Source organism: Drosophila sulfurigaster, chromosome 3 (genome assembly GCF_023558435.1).
Source record: "Drosophila sulfurigaster albostrigata strain 15112-1811.04 chromosome 3, ASM2355843v2, whole genome shotgun sequence".
NCBI lineage: Eukaryota > Metazoa > Arthropoda > Insecta > Diptera > Drosophilidae > Drosophila > Drosophila sulfurigaster.
In genome coordinates, this window is record NC_084883.1 from 13,970,816 (window position 1) to 13,988,419 (window position 17,604).

General features: G+C 35.3%; 2 protein-coding genes across 3 annotated transcripts in view; both read right to left on the reverse strand.

Moving 5' to 3' along the window:
- Nucleotides 1-716: 716 nt before the first annotated feature.
- LOC133843448 (beta-galactoside alpha-2,6-sialyltransferase 1) lies at nucleotides 717-7,065 on the reverse strand. Its single transcript, XM_062277015.1, has 7 exons — nucleotides 6,617-7,065; nucleotides 4,566-4,882; nucleotides 2,885-3,418; nucleotides 2,672-2,769; nucleotides 2,319-2,598; nucleotides 2,144-2,241; nucleotides 717-1,280 (listed from the first exon to the last, which is right to left on the reverse strand). The coding sequence occupies exons 2-7, from the start codon at nucleotides 4,801-4,803 to the stop codon at nucleotides 1,116-1,118; spliced, it is 1,413 nt and encodes a 470-aa protein (XP_062132999.1). The 5' UTR covers nucleotides 4,804-4,882; nucleotides 6,617-7,065; the 3' UTR covers nucleotides 717-1,115.
- Nucleotides 7,066-8,040: 975 nt separating this feature from the next.
- The window catches only part of LOC133843444 (uncharacterized), a 55,672-nt gene continuing 46,108 nt past the window's right edge, over nucleotides 8,041-17,604 (reverse strand). For both annotated transcript variants that reach the window (XM_062277001.1, XM_062277000.1), the window contains exons 4-6: nucleotides 16,157-16,860; nucleotides 15,925-16,082; nucleotides 8,041-14,126 (exon numbers count right to left, since the gene is read on the reverse strand). In XM_062277001.1, the coding sequence (XP_062132985.1) occupies nucleotides 12,997-14,126; nucleotides 15,925-16,082; nucleotides 16,157-16,860 (1,992 nt within the window). In that variant the 3' untranslated portion in view covers nucleotides 8,041-12,996. The remainder of the gene's footprint in view (nucleotides 14,127-15,924; nucleotides 16,083-16,156; nucleotides 16,861-17,604) is intronic.

Consider the following 17,604-nt stretch of genomic DNA (forward strand, 5'->3'; position numbering starts at 1 on the left):
TAAGCTGCTTAAAATAAGCTGAAGGCCTTCGCTGTCATTGCTTTACCAATAGCGTTAGTATTAATTTTAATTATAGCTAACCTTTAAATAAATAAGCTGTCTAAAGATTCAGCAAATAAAGATCAATAGTTCAGCTAACTCATTTATTCAAATCTAAACTGTATTTTTTTCTAGTGTTTTTTTTTGTAAAGCATCTTTCTAGTTCTTTGCAGCGACTGAGAGAAAACGAATCTTTCTTCTATATCAATAACCAAGCAAATTTCGACTCAAATGTTGTATATGCAAAATTTACTAGTGTTTATAGTTCTTAAATACTATGAGAGTCTTTGACCAACTTTTAATGAAAGCAAAATGAAATGTCCTTCAATTTAAGCGAAGTTCTTTAAAATTCTCACTTCCATTTAAAGTGATTTTCATAGGGTAAATTTCAGACAAGTTTCCCTAACTCCTAAAAAGTTAAAAGTATCTCTGCTCTACTCAAGATTAAATTATCTTAAATTCTAAGCTCTCAAACCTCTAAAATTAATAGTGCTAAATAAATAAATATCTCTGTTCTAATCAAGATAAAATTTTCTAAGATTCGAAGCTTTTAACTATCTACAATTAGTAGTGGTGAATAAATAAACTTAAGTTGATTCATTTAAGAACTTCTCTCAAGTCAATTAATTTTCCTAAGGTATACCCCAGTCCAGCATCTTGCGCAACTCCTTAAAAGTTACTGTAGTTGCCTTTGTGGCTTCGCGGGATGCGCTGGAAACAAACAAACCAACAATCAAATTCAAGTGCGACATGCACTTAACTGGCTCCATTGTCTGTTAAGAGCGTTTTGCGTGGGCGATTCGCCACCGTCTCAGGCCTCAAGGGTGTTCCGACTTCCGCCTGAGCTGCTCTGTAGTGAGCTGCTCTGCCACACCCACAATCGCACACACTCCTACGGGAGTATAGGCAAATACAAGTTTATTAATTGCAAATACTACTGCAGCAACTGCAGCATGACTCTTTAAGCTACTTGAAACATGAGTTGTTCGCTTGTGTGAAAACCGCTTGATTAAATGCACGTTGATTGTCCCCAATGGAACCTGACGACAGCTGCTGGCTGTGTGTTCGCGATCCCATCAGTAGCCGAAAAAGTTGAAGCCACAGAGCAGCTTGTCCGGTCGACGTATACGTAATATGCCAAACTGGAAGACGGACATATCATCAGCCACATTCATGTCCAGCGCCATCAGTTTCTCGGCTGCTAAGGGATGCCACGAGCCAAAAGTACAGGCGGAGTTCATCTGAAAAAAGTGACAGACAGAAGTGTGAAATATGATTAAATTAAAAAAGTGAGAAAGCTGCAGTCGAGTGTGCTCTACTGTGAGATACCCGCTAACCATTTCCAATAAAAGCAAAACATTATTCGGTATGAATTTGAAATTTAATATACCAAATCAATATACTGCAAAATACTAAAAATATACTAAATTCATATATTTTCAACAAAAACAAAACATTAATCGGTATGAATTTGAATTTTAATATTCCAAATCAATATACCATAAAATACTAAAAAATATACTAAATTCATATTTGGTATATTTATACAGTACCACATTTAAAAAATACCATATATTCTAAAATATACCAGATTGTCAGCCAAATCAACTAAAACCCGATTGTAGTTGGCGTTTTCCCTACACAAAAGTATATATTAAATACCTTCTAAAAATTTTAAATTTTCAGGAATCAATAATACTGAAGTTTTTATTGTACGTACCGATAATCGCAACTCTAGCTTTAAAATTAGGCTTGTTGTTCGATTTTTATTGATTTACGGGGGGCGGGAGTAGGCGTGGCAAAAATTTGAAACAAACTAGATATACGTGAAAACATAACAAGTTCTGTCGCAAAGAAATAATACGTCTATATCTTATAGTCTCTGAGATATAGGTGTTCATACGGACAGACGGACAGACGGACAAACAGACGGAGGAACATCCCTATTCTGTTTCGGATGTTAATGCTAATCAAGAATAAATATACTTTGTGGGGTCAGATTTGCCTTCTCTAGCCCGTTACATACCTTTCCTGCAGTCACAAACTTATAATACCCTTTTACCTTATAGGTACCGGGTATAAAAAGCTGCTCCAGTTCACTCACCTCTTTGCTGTAGTAGTGACAACGTCCGTTGAGTCGCGTCGAGGGCACATATTCGACAAAGTCCACCTGGGGGCAATGAGGCAACAGCAGCGCCAAGCCTTGTCAATGGTGTGATAATAAATTAAATTATGCAATTGCTGACGCTTGATAAAAAGTTTTGCTTGCAGTTAGTCACCTATGAACCCGGAACTGGGCGGATTACGACGAATGACGCGATTGCCGGCAAACATTTGCAGACTCTGCCAGAGGCGCCACACCGAATGCGGATCGATGAGGAAGGCGCGTGATTTGGGATACCGACGGCGATAGATCTCATAGTTGGTGAACAGATCGTAGTCGGCACTCGTCAGCCAATCCTCGAGGGTGCCATTGTAGCGACCGGGATCCCAGGCGGCGATGGTCACGTTGCGAAAGATGGGCGCATGCGCAAAGTCAAACTCGGGCTTGGTAACCACCTGGAAACAAATGTGATGTTGATTGACGATTGGGGATTAGCGGAACTGCAGTTAAATGCAGTTGGCAACCTACTTGGGAATTCACAACACGTATTGTGGTTTTGCTGCCAACATCCACCTCGTGTCCTCGGGTTGGCGCGTGATTGAATCTCATCACGATGTCGTGCGTATCTAGTGTAATGTAATTGGAGTAGACAAGCGAATCGATTATTGATGATTTACAGCTCTTCCTAGTCGCACTCTCTCTCTCTCTCTCTTTCTCTCTCTTTATCTCTCCCTTCCTCACCTATGAATCGCCCCAGCTTAGAGCCGGCCAGTGAGCCAGCACTTGACACAATTGCACAGCTCTTGATGTTCTTGGCATCGCGAAAGAGTTTCTGACGCGGAAACAGGCGACCAAAGGGCAGCTTATTAAAGGGCTCATCCTTGCGTCGTAGCACACGCACTCCCGCCTCCATAACTAAACACGTGGAGGGATAATACTGCTCCTCAAAGCTGTCGCCAAACACTGGCTTATAGTCCACATTGTAATGATTGGATTCGTTGAGATTCTCCTTCATCGAACGCTCAAAGACCTGCACAATGCGCTGCCTGAAAGCAGCTGTTTTATTGTGACACTGCTCCGCATACTTGTCGTGACATAGATACAGCTTTGGACTAAGCGTTAACTTCGTGTTCTTCGACACCTTTAGGCGTGGAGGTGGCGCCAGTTTCGAGGAGTTAATCGCCGGACTCTCTCGGCTCTCCACAATGAACTTCTCATTGGGATTCCAACGTACATGGAAAACGCTGCGAGGCAATCGTTGCACTGTATCATTTGCTGAAATTTCATAGTGGAATGGCAAAGTTAAGGGTGATAAACAAGTATACTAAGATATGAATTTATAGTATACCAAGTATGCATATAAATTTAAAATGAAATTTTAAGTTCTTCTTTTTACATAGCAGCACTGAAGCGTTGACAATTTATAGAAAATGTTATATTATTGCTCATTGCATATAAGAATATTTAAGTTTCAATATTATATAAAGTAGATATATATATGAAGTGGTACATTGAACTTATCGTTTAATTCCTTACATTTTAGCTATTCAACCTTGAGCATGCCACAGTGCACTGAGTTAGCCTAAGACTAAATAAATATATCACCATATGGTGTTATGTATATTTCATAGTGACACAGGACAAACAAGATAATGTATCTCAAGCACACTCCGTTGTGACATGCTATATTTAACTACTTGACAATGCACGTGAGGATGTCAAATGTTCATATTGTGATGCAACATATATATATACATACATATTATATATGTATATACATAAAGATAAAAATAGAAAAGGGTTCCTATATGCTGGAATGGTCCCTTAGAGATAAGAAAATTTGTTAGCTAGGACTTTAGGAAGTAAACTTCAGTGCAATAACAGAATTCACCCGAGTCGTTGTGTCCAATAATATAAACAATACATAACCAATAACTATACCTTCTTTTCCCCACATTTTTTTTCTTCATATAAATCAGTTTTGCTTATTAATTTGTGTTAACAATTTCTATAAGGTTGTATGTAATTTATTCAAAATTTTGATTTGGATTTCTTTCTTCCCATAAATCAATTTTATTTTTTTAATTTGTGTTTACAATAATAAGATATTGTAAATAATTTCCTATAAGATTGTAATTTTCTCTAAGATAGTACGTAATAAGTTTCAATCAGTATTTTGAACTGAGTTTCTCTCTTTTGATGAATTTGTTTTGCTTTTTAATTTGAATGCCCCATTTCTACAAGATTGTACCTAATAAGTTTCATTCACCATTTTGCCTTGCGATTCTCTTTTTTCATAAATCTGCTTTGCTTACCAATTTACATGCACAATTTTTAACAAGATTGTGCGTACTAAGCTTAATTCACCTCTCCACCAATCCACAAACAAATCACTTGCCTAGGCTGACATTCGTATACTCACCACTGCGCGTCTCGACTGAAGCGTTATTCACCACAGCGCGGTGCGCCTCAACATTGGGTTCGTGAACTGGCTGAGCTTTATTCGCCGCATTCGGTTGTGGCTGAGGCGGCGGCGGCGACGTTGCTTGTTGATGTTGTTCTTGCGTTTGAATTATTAATGCAGCGAGAATAAGAGTGCTGATTAACGTTGCTGCCGCCGGCAGCGTTGCCCGGTTGCCCCGCTTTGCTGTTTGCAACATTTTTAAATCATTTCATTTTCTGCGTTTCTCTTTTTTAAAGTAATTTTAGTCACGTTTCCTCCTCGCATTACATTTATATCTGCGAATGAGTTTTCAAACATGCGTTGGAATGTGTGTGTATGTCTGTGTGTGTGTATGTATGTGTGTGCTGTAGAGTTAATGGCCAGCAATTTGTCAGAATCTGTTAAATATATTAATGAATTGCACAACGTTTAACGGCGAGTTGCTTTAAATATATTGCGTTACTTCTTCAGTTATTTTCCATAGATTTATCGATTGGAAACGTGCCAAGATTATCTAGATAATATAGAAATATGAACGCTAGAGTGCTTATTTTCTTTAGACTGTTCAATAATGAGGTTGGACTTATATTTATTGCTGAAGAATTTTCTTTTAGATTACGTCATTTGTTGTCCTAAAGAACATTATTAAACATTATTTTTAAGTTATATGCTCTACTATTATCCTATACTATACTCTACTATACTTTACTACACAATACTATAGTATAAAAATGATTATAGGTCTAATGTTTATTACCAGAGAACTATCTTGAATATTACATAATTTATTGTCCTAAAGAACTTTAGATGATTTAAAGATGATTTTTAAGGTATATGCTATACTATCCTATACTATACTCTTATATACTTGACTACACAATACTATAGTATAATAATGAGGTAGGACTAATATTTTTTAACAGAAAACTATCTTTATATATTACGTAATTTATTGTCCTATATAACTTTTAAAAGATTATTTTTAAGGTACATATATGCTATACTATGTTATACTATACTATACTGTACTATACTATACTGTACAATATACCCCACTATACTATATATTATAATATACTTTACTATACATATGTTATATAGTACATATATAAACTTAATGATTCAAAGAATTAGTCAACAATCAATGCTTAGGCTGCACATTTGAATTGTCATATTTTTGAGAGAATTCAGCAAGGAGAACTAAATCAAAATTAACATCCATTTCATATTAGATTATCCTTGTTAGCCAATAAATCTATTCCCCAAACTATAATTATTATTAATGTCAAGTATCTTTCCAACAATATCTTTTAGCTGTATTTGACAGTAAATCTTACTAAAATTGAGCTGCACCTAAGGCAGCATTGAAAATATTGCTGTTTCGAACAATTAGTAAAAGCTATAAATTCACTCCGTGTGCGTTGCATTAAATTTAAAAACACAGTTTAAATGTTTTCACTTGAAAATAACTCTGAACTGAACTTTTAAACTATACTCAACTCGGAATGTTTATATTAAGTTTCAGAACAAATACCTACAACGTGTAGCAGCAGCACTTGAAAAGTTTTCGAAAGTTTCACCGTTGCGACTTTTGCGATATGTTTATACTCGACTTTAAGTTGAGCTTAGTAAATTGATTTTAAATCCAATCAAAAAAGATTAGCATACAACTTATGGCGACAATGTTCGACTGAGGAAGAGACAAAAACAAAAAAAGAGTTTCGTTTCACACATTATTTGAGTGTGTGTCAATTTCCATTAAATTTGACCTTTTGGCCCTGGGGTCTATGATTATGCGCGACGTTCTCTGAAATAAACAGTCGAAATGAAGTACAAAGTCGTGTTGGCTGTCAATTGATGCTGTTGGCCATAATTAGGTTGCATAGCATAGCGATGAGCTGACATGGCTAAAACGTTGTCATGTAATTTGTAATTAGTTTCCGCACACGTATTTTGCTTGTTTTCATTTCGTTTTTTGTTGCTGTTGTTGTTGTTGCTGGTAAACACACACAAACACATACAAAATATACCTTTGTTGATGGGCGCCTAAAAGTATGCAAAACAAACCGCAAAATTCAAGCCGTAAACTGTGCTGTGGACAAAAACTGTGCAGCAGCTTGACCGTCAGCTCGTTAACGTTAACGTTTATCCGTGTTGCCTGTGCAAATATTTGAACAGCACACAACAGAGCACAAAACACAGCACAACGTAGAACACAACACGACACACTCGTGGAATGCGTACGCGAAGACTCGCACTTGGACTTGGTTTCGAGGCACGCAATTGTGGCAGGTTGTAAGTGGCGAGTGGCAAGTGGCAGTTGACTAGCGGCCAGTGGCAAGCAGCGAGCAGGCAGGCGGCAACGGCGGCAGCTTCATCCGCTGCTCGAACTTTCCCTTTCGCGAGTTGAAACGAATCTGAAACAGCGGCACACTGACAGCCGCCTCGACACCTGAAGGAGGCCACTTCGGAAAACAGCAAGCAGCAACGACTTCGGCCACCCGCCCGACCAAACGACAAAACGACCGACAGACCGACCGACCGACATCGGACCTTGCCTCCGAGGCTCATTTGGCTCCTTTTGGCTCCTCCTGAGTCGCCCCCCCTTCGGCACCAAGTAGTTCAGCCATTTTTCTACTTCTACTAAGAAAAAAGTGAAAGTTGCTAATTCGCAAGCGAATCGCGTAATGTTCACGCAAAGTTGGCGTTGCCAATGCGGGTCAAAGCGCCTGTTATAGCCCAATGACACTAGCTGCTAGGTGGAAGGATTAATCCTGCAGAGAGTTGAAATGAAGCCAGTCGATTTTCTCATATATATATGTATATATATTATTTGTTTTTTTTTGGGATTTTTTTTGTGGATTTTTTTTTTGGTTGTGGTTTTTCGTTTTTCGAACAATAATTATTATTTGTAATCATTTATTATTCATCGTCATAATCATAATAATTTTCTATACAAATACATTCAATAACAACAATTTATTTTTATTATTTTCACTTTTTTTCACGTTTACGTCATTGTTTAATTATTTTACAATTACCATAATTATGCCAGTTGTTTCATATTATTATTATTATATTATTATTAATATTATTACATAGTATTACTATTACATTATCTGCTCTCAATTGTAGATACGATTTACCTTCATTTCTCTTTTGCATTTCATTTTAGACTTAAATCGTTTAACTGCTGCTTAGAATGTTTTTTTTTTTTGGTTTTTTTTGTGGGGGGATGGGAGGGGAGGGTGGTAATTCCTCTTTCATTTTATGTTTGTTTTTTTTTGTCTAGGGATTTTTGGGGAACTCTTTACGAAAGTATCTCCTTAGGCGTCTCAGTTGAATTCGGTTTATAGTTTGTTTAAATTTATTATTCATTTTGTTTCTTTCTCTATGTGGCATTTTGTTGTTGTTAATTAACAAGTACAGAAGATTTCAGTTGAGTTTTACTTAGTTTTGTTTTTTTTTTTTTTTTCAATTGTGTTTTTCCTTTACTTTTTCATTTCTTTTAATATCTCGTTACTTTTCTCCGTTTTTTTTTAGGTTTTAGTTTTATTTAAAGTTCTTAGCTGTTCTCTTAATAATTTCTCGTGTATTATTATAAGTATTATTATTATTATTTTTATTATTTGAACTAACAACAAACTGTTAGTTGGCATCTCGAGAGAGAGTGAGAGTTTACAGTGTTTTTTTGAGTGGGGTGGGGTGGGTTGGGTGTTGGTGTTGGGAGAGAGTAGGGGGGGGGGAGGCAGTGCACACACGCTTTGAAATACTTGTTTTAATCGAGTATTTTAAATCGTCTGCATGCGCTCATTTGCATTCGCTTTAAAGTTTATGTTTGCATTTAATTAAATTTGACATGAGTTTTTTTTTTTGTGTGTTTTTCTTTTCATCTTTTTTTTTGTTTGTTTTTTCTCTTTTAGTTTTGTTTTTTTTTATGTATTTATTTATAAGTACTTTTTGTGTGTGCTCGCTTTGGTGATGATATCAAATACGATACATAGAATAATTTCTCGCTTGGCACATAAATTATGTAATTTCGTTTTGTTTGTGGCCTAAAAAGAATTTTGGTTTTTGCGTTTCCCTCTTTTTAAAATTTTCCGTACTCATTTTTATTTTAATTTTTTTCTTTACATACATTAAATAGGTATTTTTTATTTGTGTTTTTTTTTTTGTTTCGTTTTTTTTTTGGGTTTTTGTAAAAAATAATTGCTACCTTGACATAACATTTCATTTGTGTTTAATCTTAACTTTTCCAGCTGCTTCTTCTTCTTGTTGTTCTTGAGTTGTTGTTGTTGTTGTTGTTTTAGCAGCTGTCGATCGCTTATAAAATTATTGTATATATTTTGTTTTAATTTATTTTTTTATATAATGTTTTCTCTTTCGTGTGCTAATTATTTTTCATAATGTTTTTTCTTCTTTTATTGATTTCGATTTCGATTCGGTTTTCGGTTTCAAGTGTTTTTTTTTTGGTTTTACTTTGAAATGAGTTTAACATTACGAGTATGAAATGTCCAAAATGATGCAATGGCATTCGCTCAATTGATACTATTTGTACACAAAACTTGAATATAAATGTTTGCTGTAAAGTAATTTAATTAACAATCCGCATACTGAATTGCTTTATTCCGTCTTTTTCTTCGTTTTCGTTTCCGTATCCGTATTCTGTTTTCGTTTCAATCATCGTTAGCAATATTTATAACATCGTCATCGTCATCGTCATCGTATCATTAGCATTCAACTAGTTTATGTGGATACTATCATCAACTTTTTGAATCGAATGCATTCATTGGAGAAATGTTGCATTCGCCAAAAAATCGATTTGCCAACGCCAAACATTTTGCTAATGTTTCGTTTTTTTGGGGGGGGAGGTTTTGCATTTTGTTTTGTTTATTGTTTACATTTAAATAAATTAACATTTAATTTATTATTTAGGCATCTATTCATGTTAACTATATTATATATATCAAAAAGTTTTACAAAAGTACACAATAATTCATAACAATTTGCATATGCGCGCAATTTGTGCCAGCGGCTCTCGCTTTGAAATGTTTTTTCGCCTCAAAACGTGTGTTTTCTTCATTTTTAATATATGTTTCTATACTTTGTGTTTTTTTTTTGTTGTTGTTTGTTAAATTTGTTCATACTCCCAGTTAATTAGAAATACACACATACATAATTATTTGAGGTCGAGAACATGTTCGGTGTTTTTCATTTCATTTTTGTTTTGTAAATTCTCATATCTCAAATTCAGAAATCAACAAATAAGCAAAGAACTCTCATAAATTAATCAGAAATTCAAACAGAATTCGAAATTGAAATTGAAATGCATTGCATACTTTTTATATCCAACGAGTTTTTCTGACTGTCTTTATTTGTATGTGTATGTGTATGTGTATGTTTATGTATGAGTGTGATGTGTAAGTGTATGCATGTACGTGTGCGTGTATGTGTATTTACAAAGGCAAATAGCAGGTTGTCTGTTGCATTGAGTAATTGATATGGAAATGAGGAGCAAAAGCTGTTCAGCTCAGGTGGGAACAAGGAGCTTGAGTTTCATCAAGAATTTAAGCATAGTTAGTAGTTCATCTCTTTATAAATGTTGTTCAATGATTCTCACTGAAGTTGGCTTATATTAGAGAAGAAAGAATTGAATTCAGCTGTGACAGAAAAGTTTACTTGGGAAGTTTGATAGAGTTTCGAGTGCAAGATTAATCTGCTACATAAGTAAGTGCCATTTTTTTTCAGCTGCTGTCATTAATTACGTTTACAGTTTGTTATCTACAACAACACCTAACATACCACACACAATAATGTGCGCTGCTCCACCATCAAAAAAACACGAGAGAGAATTTCTTTGTTTGTCCTTTTTTTTTAAAGTAATGCGTCAGTTTGGTGAGAAGAAGAGAAAAAAACAGAGATCTTTCTTAAAATCGGGTTCTTAGTACTGCCTGCAGTGCCTTAACCTCTTCGAAAATGAAGCTACACACAGAGAAAGAGAACGTGGTAAAGACAGTGTGTGTGAGTGAGAGAGAGAGAGAAAAGGTAAGAGAGTGTGTGAGAGCGTAGTTGTGGAAAGGAAGAACAGTAACGAAAGCAAAGTGCCGAAAAAACTCTCAAACAGTTGTGCGAGTAGATCGAGACTTGGAAAGGTGAATTGGTGAAATATGTGAATAACGAGAGGTGTGAGGTGAGTTTCGAGAATTGAGAGTTGAGTTCAGTTGAGTTGAGTTGAGTTGAGTTGAGTCATGTTGGTGGTACATGCTTAATTCAATAGGCAATTAGTTAATACCAAATACATCGTTTTATCGTTTTATTTTCAATTAGTAACTAATTATTCTCATATAATACTTATATACCATAATGTTATATCATCGTCAATTTTCTTTACTATTATTTTGTTTTTCTTTTTTTTTCTTCTTTATTGTTTGCCTATAGTTTCAAGTTTTGGTTTTTGTTTTGTTTTGCTGCAAGTATGTACGATAAATTATTAATTATAAATATATATAATATATATATTTATGTTGTTGTTTTGTCATTTATGTATATGTACGCTACATAGAGTTAACTTTATTACAAAAATTTTCATTATTTATTTTATTATTATTATTTGTATGCACTATTTATTTTTAGTAGGTATGTTGTTGTTGTTTTTGTTTTTGTTTTGTTGTTGTTGCTGCTGTTGCTACATCTGCGTTGCACGTTGCACGTTGTGTTACCTGTGTATACCTAAGCTATACTTTACTTTACTTTACTTTACTTTACTTTTTACTTTTTTTAGATCCCCCTTTTCTAATCTCGTATATAATCGTATGCATATGCTTCATCTGCTTCTTCTTCGTCCTCATCTGCTTCCTCCTTTTACTCCTCATCTACTTCTTCTTCGTCTTCTTCTTCATCGTCATTATTTTCCGCTTCTATGTTGTCAATGAACCTTATAAGATAAGTTTACTGTGCGCTTTATATTGTTTTTTGTTTTTTTCTTTTTCTTTTGGTTATACAAAGTTCATTTTTTTAAAACTAAATAAAGACAATCTTAGACACATTTTTGGTTGTTACTTCTCCCATCTCCTCCTCTAATTCTTTTTCAATTATATTTGCTTCATATTTTTTGTTTTGTTTTTGGTTTTCTTCTTCTATCAAATCGATTCCTTTTGTGACTATGTTATAATATTTGATTTGTTTAAAACTAATTTATGCAATAAGTAAAGTTTCTCATGTTTCATATTTGGTTTTCATTTCATTTATTCTTTCATTTCTTTAATGTTGTATGTTCTTTTGAAAATGGTTTCGATAAGCGGCCTATGTCTATGTTAGTTTTGTATAATGAGTTGTCTATTGTGATTGTATGTGTGTGTGTGTGTGAGTGGCTGAGAATGCAAGTATGTGTTTGTGTATTGGTGTCTGATTTTTTATTATTAATTTACTTTGGATTTGATTTGACTAATTCTTTTTATTCATTTGGTATGCAGCGAATTTTGTAAGTATGCGTTTTTTATTATTGGAATTTTATTAGTCTAGTTGTAAATATTATTTCAAGTTTATCCATTTTGTCTTTCATTTTGTTTTTGTTTTAGCTAACCTAAAATTTGCTCGTTTTTTATCTGTTCCTTCTTTTCATTTTCTTTTTTTGTTTTTGTTTTGCTTTGCCGTTATTTAAGTTTATAACTATGTATATTAATGTATGGTTTTTTGGTTTTTTGGATTTTTGTATATACTTTTTTGTTAAATGTTTTTTTTTTTTTTTGTTTCGCTTTGTTTTTGTTTGTGGTTTTGGTTTATCTTTCTGGTTTTGTTTAATGTTTACCTAAAAAACCTATTTTTGTGGCAGTTGTTTTTTGTTTAATTAAATATTAATATATTCTTTGTTTCTAGTTGTAATAAAATATGCTATTTTTTGTTTAGGTTTTAATAGAGATTTATAATTTTTGTTTTACTTTTTTTCATATTTGGTTTCTTTTTTTTTGTTCTTTTTTGGTTTTGTTATTCATTTATATTTCACTTGAAAGAGGACCATAAATATTTAAAGTGTTATTCCTTTTCATTTTCATTTCATTACATACGCATTTTCCTTTTTTTTTCCCCTCCATTCATTTCAGGCTGAAGGACCCGCACTTTTCTGTCATTATTATAATTAATATTATGTATATATATAATCATTTTTAATTTGTTGTTCTTTTTCTTTATGTTCTTTACACTCAACTGACAATTTGCAGTTGATGTTTATGCATTTTTGTGTTGTATTTTATTTGGTTTTTTTGTTGTTTTTTTTTGTTTTGGGGTTCGTTTCGTTTTAATTAGCTAGCATTACGAGTAATTTTCTAGAGTACGAAATACAATTAATGACATTATATAACTTCAATCTGCAATGTGGGGCAGTCTGCAGGTGACCGCATACTAATTGCATGCACTATAAGGCGCCAATAGCGATGGTTCCTTTGACGAACCACTTCCATCTTCGCCACCAATCGTTAATGTTGTAGTTGTAGTAGTAGAAGTAACGATAATTTCTAGCGTTTCTATTCCTATCGCTGCACTTGATTCGTATTAGTTGTTGTAAGTCTCTATAGTTAATTATACGACTATCTCTAGACCTCATTTCGCCTTCGCATTGGCGTATGCGTTCGATTTTTAATTTACTCCTGCTGCCGCCCCTAAAATATCGCACTTTCCTACACATTACTTTATAAGTATTCACCGGCCACACCCACACCCACAGCCATGCCCCTAAACATGACCACGCCCACGCCCACGCCCATGCCCAGGCCCAGGCTTGCAGGCTGGCAGTGAAGCTTCTTGCACTTCCGTTTCCTTTCACGCTGCCGTCTCGACAGCGCCTTGGACTGTCGCCACGTTCCCGCTCCCGCTCCCTCTCCCGCTCCCCACTGGACATCGATGAACTGGCCAACAGCTCGTGACAGCTAGCCGCACAGTCGACACGTCCAGTGGCTGAACTGCTGCTGCTGCGGGAACGTGCACAGCGCTGCCTCGCTGCCCCACAGCTGCTCAGCAGACCGAGCAGAGCGCTCAGCCAGACGAGCAGCTGCGTTGGCGGCGACGGCGCCACACCGGATGCATAGTAGGGTATCTCACAGCGGCTGCTCACCGATGGCACCGCGGCACAGCCGTCAGATAGTGCCACCTCAGGCATAACACTGCCCTCATCGTCATCGTCGTCGTAATAGTAGATGCTCTCATGCCGTGCATAGTAGGGCAATCTCTCCAACAGCTCCCCGCCGGCCATCTTCTCCCCACTCACGTTGCGCAGCGCCACCGAGACGCTCGCCGCACGTGCATGCTCCCCGGCCGGAGAGCTCATCGTCAGTGTTATGTTGTGCACACGATGTCCGCTCGCATTCGAACTGGAACTCGAATTGGAGTTGGAGTTGGCGTTGGCTTTGGTGGACGTGTTGGGCATCGCAAAGTCCTGGCAGATGGTGCAGATGCCCGCTGTGGGTCCGTTGCAGTAACTGTAGCAGCAGTCGTTGGGTCCGTAGCTGGATTTCTTCAGCTGCTCGCCGGTCTCGGGTATATTTTGATCTGCAAGCGAACAAAGGTATGAGTATCAATGCTTTACTTACTAATTTCTAATCTAAAATGTATATTCATAATTTCATTTTCTATTGTAATCACTACTGGTCTTATAATAACTTAAAATATATATTAAAAACTTCATTTTCTATTCTTATCAGTTTAAATCTAATCTTATAACAAACTTATTTCTAATAGAAAACATAAATTATTAATTTCAATTTATATTCTAATCACTTCTGATCTTATAACAACTTATTTCTAATATTCAAAGCTTTACTTACTACTTTTTAATATTTAATGTATATTAATAATTTCATTTTCTATTCTAATCAGTATAAATCTAATCTTATTACAAAATTATTTCTAATATAAAATATACATCAATAATTTCAATTTATATTCTAATCAGTATAAATATAATCTGATAAACTTATTTCTAATCTATATTAATAATTTCATTTTCTATTCTAATCTCTTCTGGTCTTATAACAACTTAAAATATATATTAATAATTTCATTTTCTATTCTAATCAGTATAAATCTAATCTTATAACAACTTATTTCTAATACTCAAAGCTTTACTTACTACTTTCAAATATAAAATGTATATTAATAATTTCATTATCTATTCTTATAATCTTATAACAACTTATTTCTAATATAAAATTCCATCTTCTTTACTAATCAGTATTAAAAACTTATTTCAATTCCGTCTACCTGACTTATTATTAAAGCTGTTCTAACATTTTAAAAACACTTTATATAAAATACGTCGACTATTCATTTATTTATTCAAAGTGAATTACAATCTGTCGATATAAAATAAGTTAATATTGTAAAAAGAACGTCAAAGAATTTTATTAAATCGCAGAGTGCAATATTCTGAATATTTATGAAAATTTAATCTCATTTAATGATTTCTGAGACAAGTCGGAAGTTTATTAATTTATTCCATAATTTTCAGCATCTGCAGTGGCCTTTGCTTCAATCGTTTCATTTTCAATTTACTGAGATTATATTTACGTAATAAACTAAGCACATGTGTTCAGTATAACAAAGATTGTTATTTTGCAAGTAGTTTAATAGAATTTATCCATTTATGCAAATCTAATTTAATTGATTGATACAAGTGTGCAAGTTGTGGAGAAAAGAAACAAGAGTACAGTCCAATTTTGGCATTGCCGAACGAAAAACGATTTTAGAAACAAAAATGTGCAGTTTTGTTTTTATCCAATTTGTAGTTGTAAAAATTGTTCAAAATGAGAATTCCTTAAAGACTTTTGTTTAATTAGTATGATATAATTTAATCATAATATTTGAATACAAACAAAAATATTGTCAAATTTTCCTACAAGCTTTAACGTTTTTTTTTATTGAATTTTAATAAACATTGCACTTTCCATTACTAAGAAAGTCCATCAGCGATTAATTTAGCCAGGGAGTTTGACTGCCGATTGAAAACTATATTTTATATCTAATAGTTTTGATATTCCAAACAGAGCATTTGGTATATTTTAGTATTTTTTCAGTATATTTTAAATATGATACTACATCGATATGCGGAATATAGTATTTTGTATATTTTAGTATTTTGCCAGTATATTCATATTTGATTTTGGTATATTTTAGTATATTTTCAGGATATTAATGTGGTATATTTTAAGAATAAACACCGCTCTGATTTTATTTAGCTTTCCTACGTATTATTCAACAGATTGGAACTAAATTCCCAAGAAGTTAATTTTCTTCAAGCAATACGAAATTATATGTACTTGAATTTTGTTTAATTTTCTTTAGCACTCACCTAGGCATACGAATGTCGGCTCGCCGGCATATTGGGTGGGCAGCGCGGGGGCGCGATCGGCGGGCAGCAGATAGGGGCACTTTTGTTCCACGGTTTGGCAAACGCTGAGGCAGGGTCGAATGCGTCGGCGCTTACGGAACTCTGCCTTGCGTGTTGATCTATGAGGAAGTAAGTGACATATTATTTGCATAAATGCTGCAAATTAATTCCTTTAATTAAATATTGTACTTACCTCTTTTGTAGTTTTGATATCACTGGATCCGCTGCGCTGGGATCCGCATTATTGGCAGTCGATATGAAATTATTGAATTGTTGTTGTCCGGCCTTGGCTGCTCTGCTGTTGTTGTCCTTGCGCTTGTTATCCTGCGACTGCAACTGTGACTGTGACTGCGGCGCAGTCTGTGGCTGTGGCTGTGGTTGTTGTCGCTTCTGGGCCTGCGATTGATGCTGGCCAATGCCAACAACATTGTAGAATGCCTGCGCCACACTCTCGCTCTCTCGCTCGCTCTCATCGTTGTCCCTTTCGTTCTCTACCGTCGCCGTCGCTGTCGCCGTCGCCGTCGCTTTGTGCTGGAGCTCAATGTCCTCATCATGCTGTTGATTAATCTGACGCTCGTTCATGTTATTGCCGTTATTTGATTTATTGTTATTGCTGATTAATTTCTGAGATTTATGCTTGATGCCATTGATGCCATCGCTCCCACCAACACCAACAACAACAACGGCAGCAGCTTGAACGCCTGCACTTCTCGCAGCTCGCTTGCTCTTCACACCCGCTGCCATTGGCCCCCGATTCGCCAGGTCATCGGCTGGTGTTGTTGTTTGTTGTTGTGTTTTCGGTTTTGTTGTTGTTGGCGGTGGCGGTGCTGCATCAACATCCTGGGGCTCGGCAAAATACGGCACAAGCGTGCTGCAAACCCAGCGGCGATAGGCTTCCTGCAAATACATTTTATAGAAAAAAAGATTATACTACTTATTTCGATTATACACAAGCTGGAAATCGAACTTGAATCGAAGTTTAACTAGAAATTCTCGCTTTAATTCGCTTTCGTCTTAGCTCAAAGCGGTTTTTGTTATTTTGCAGTTGAGTTACGACATTCCATTTATCATGGAACTGCAATTTCAGCCTCTGGCTTTGACCAAACAACAATTAAATTTGCTGCATGCGCAGCATTACAAGGCGTATACGTGATAAATGTGTCAGTAGCTCTCGCACTCTCTCTCTCTCTCTCTCTCTCTTACTCTGTGGCAACGCATTGCGGATATTTTTGAAGGCTGCCCCGCAGGCAAAAGCAATATATATGGAACTTGAGGTGCAGAGAGTGTTGGGTTTTAGGGCAAGTTTAAATGCAATTATGGCCGTATTTGCGTTCGCATTTGCATTTCTGTTTGTACTCGAATTCACATATAAATAATTGCCATAATTGATTTAGACAATCAAGGTTGCAAATGCAAAATATTGCCTCATTTTGTGTGTGCAACGAACTTCTTCTTGTTGCACTTTGCTGGCCAATCAACTCACTGCACAAATATTTACCAAATGCAGTTTTCCATCAATTATCATCACTTCTGGCTCTGACCCCAATTTTGAAGTCACCGAAAAGTCTTGCAAAAATTTAAACTCATTGAAAAGTGTTTTGTAGTCAAGTGTGCAAATATGCAAATTCAATTGAATGCAGA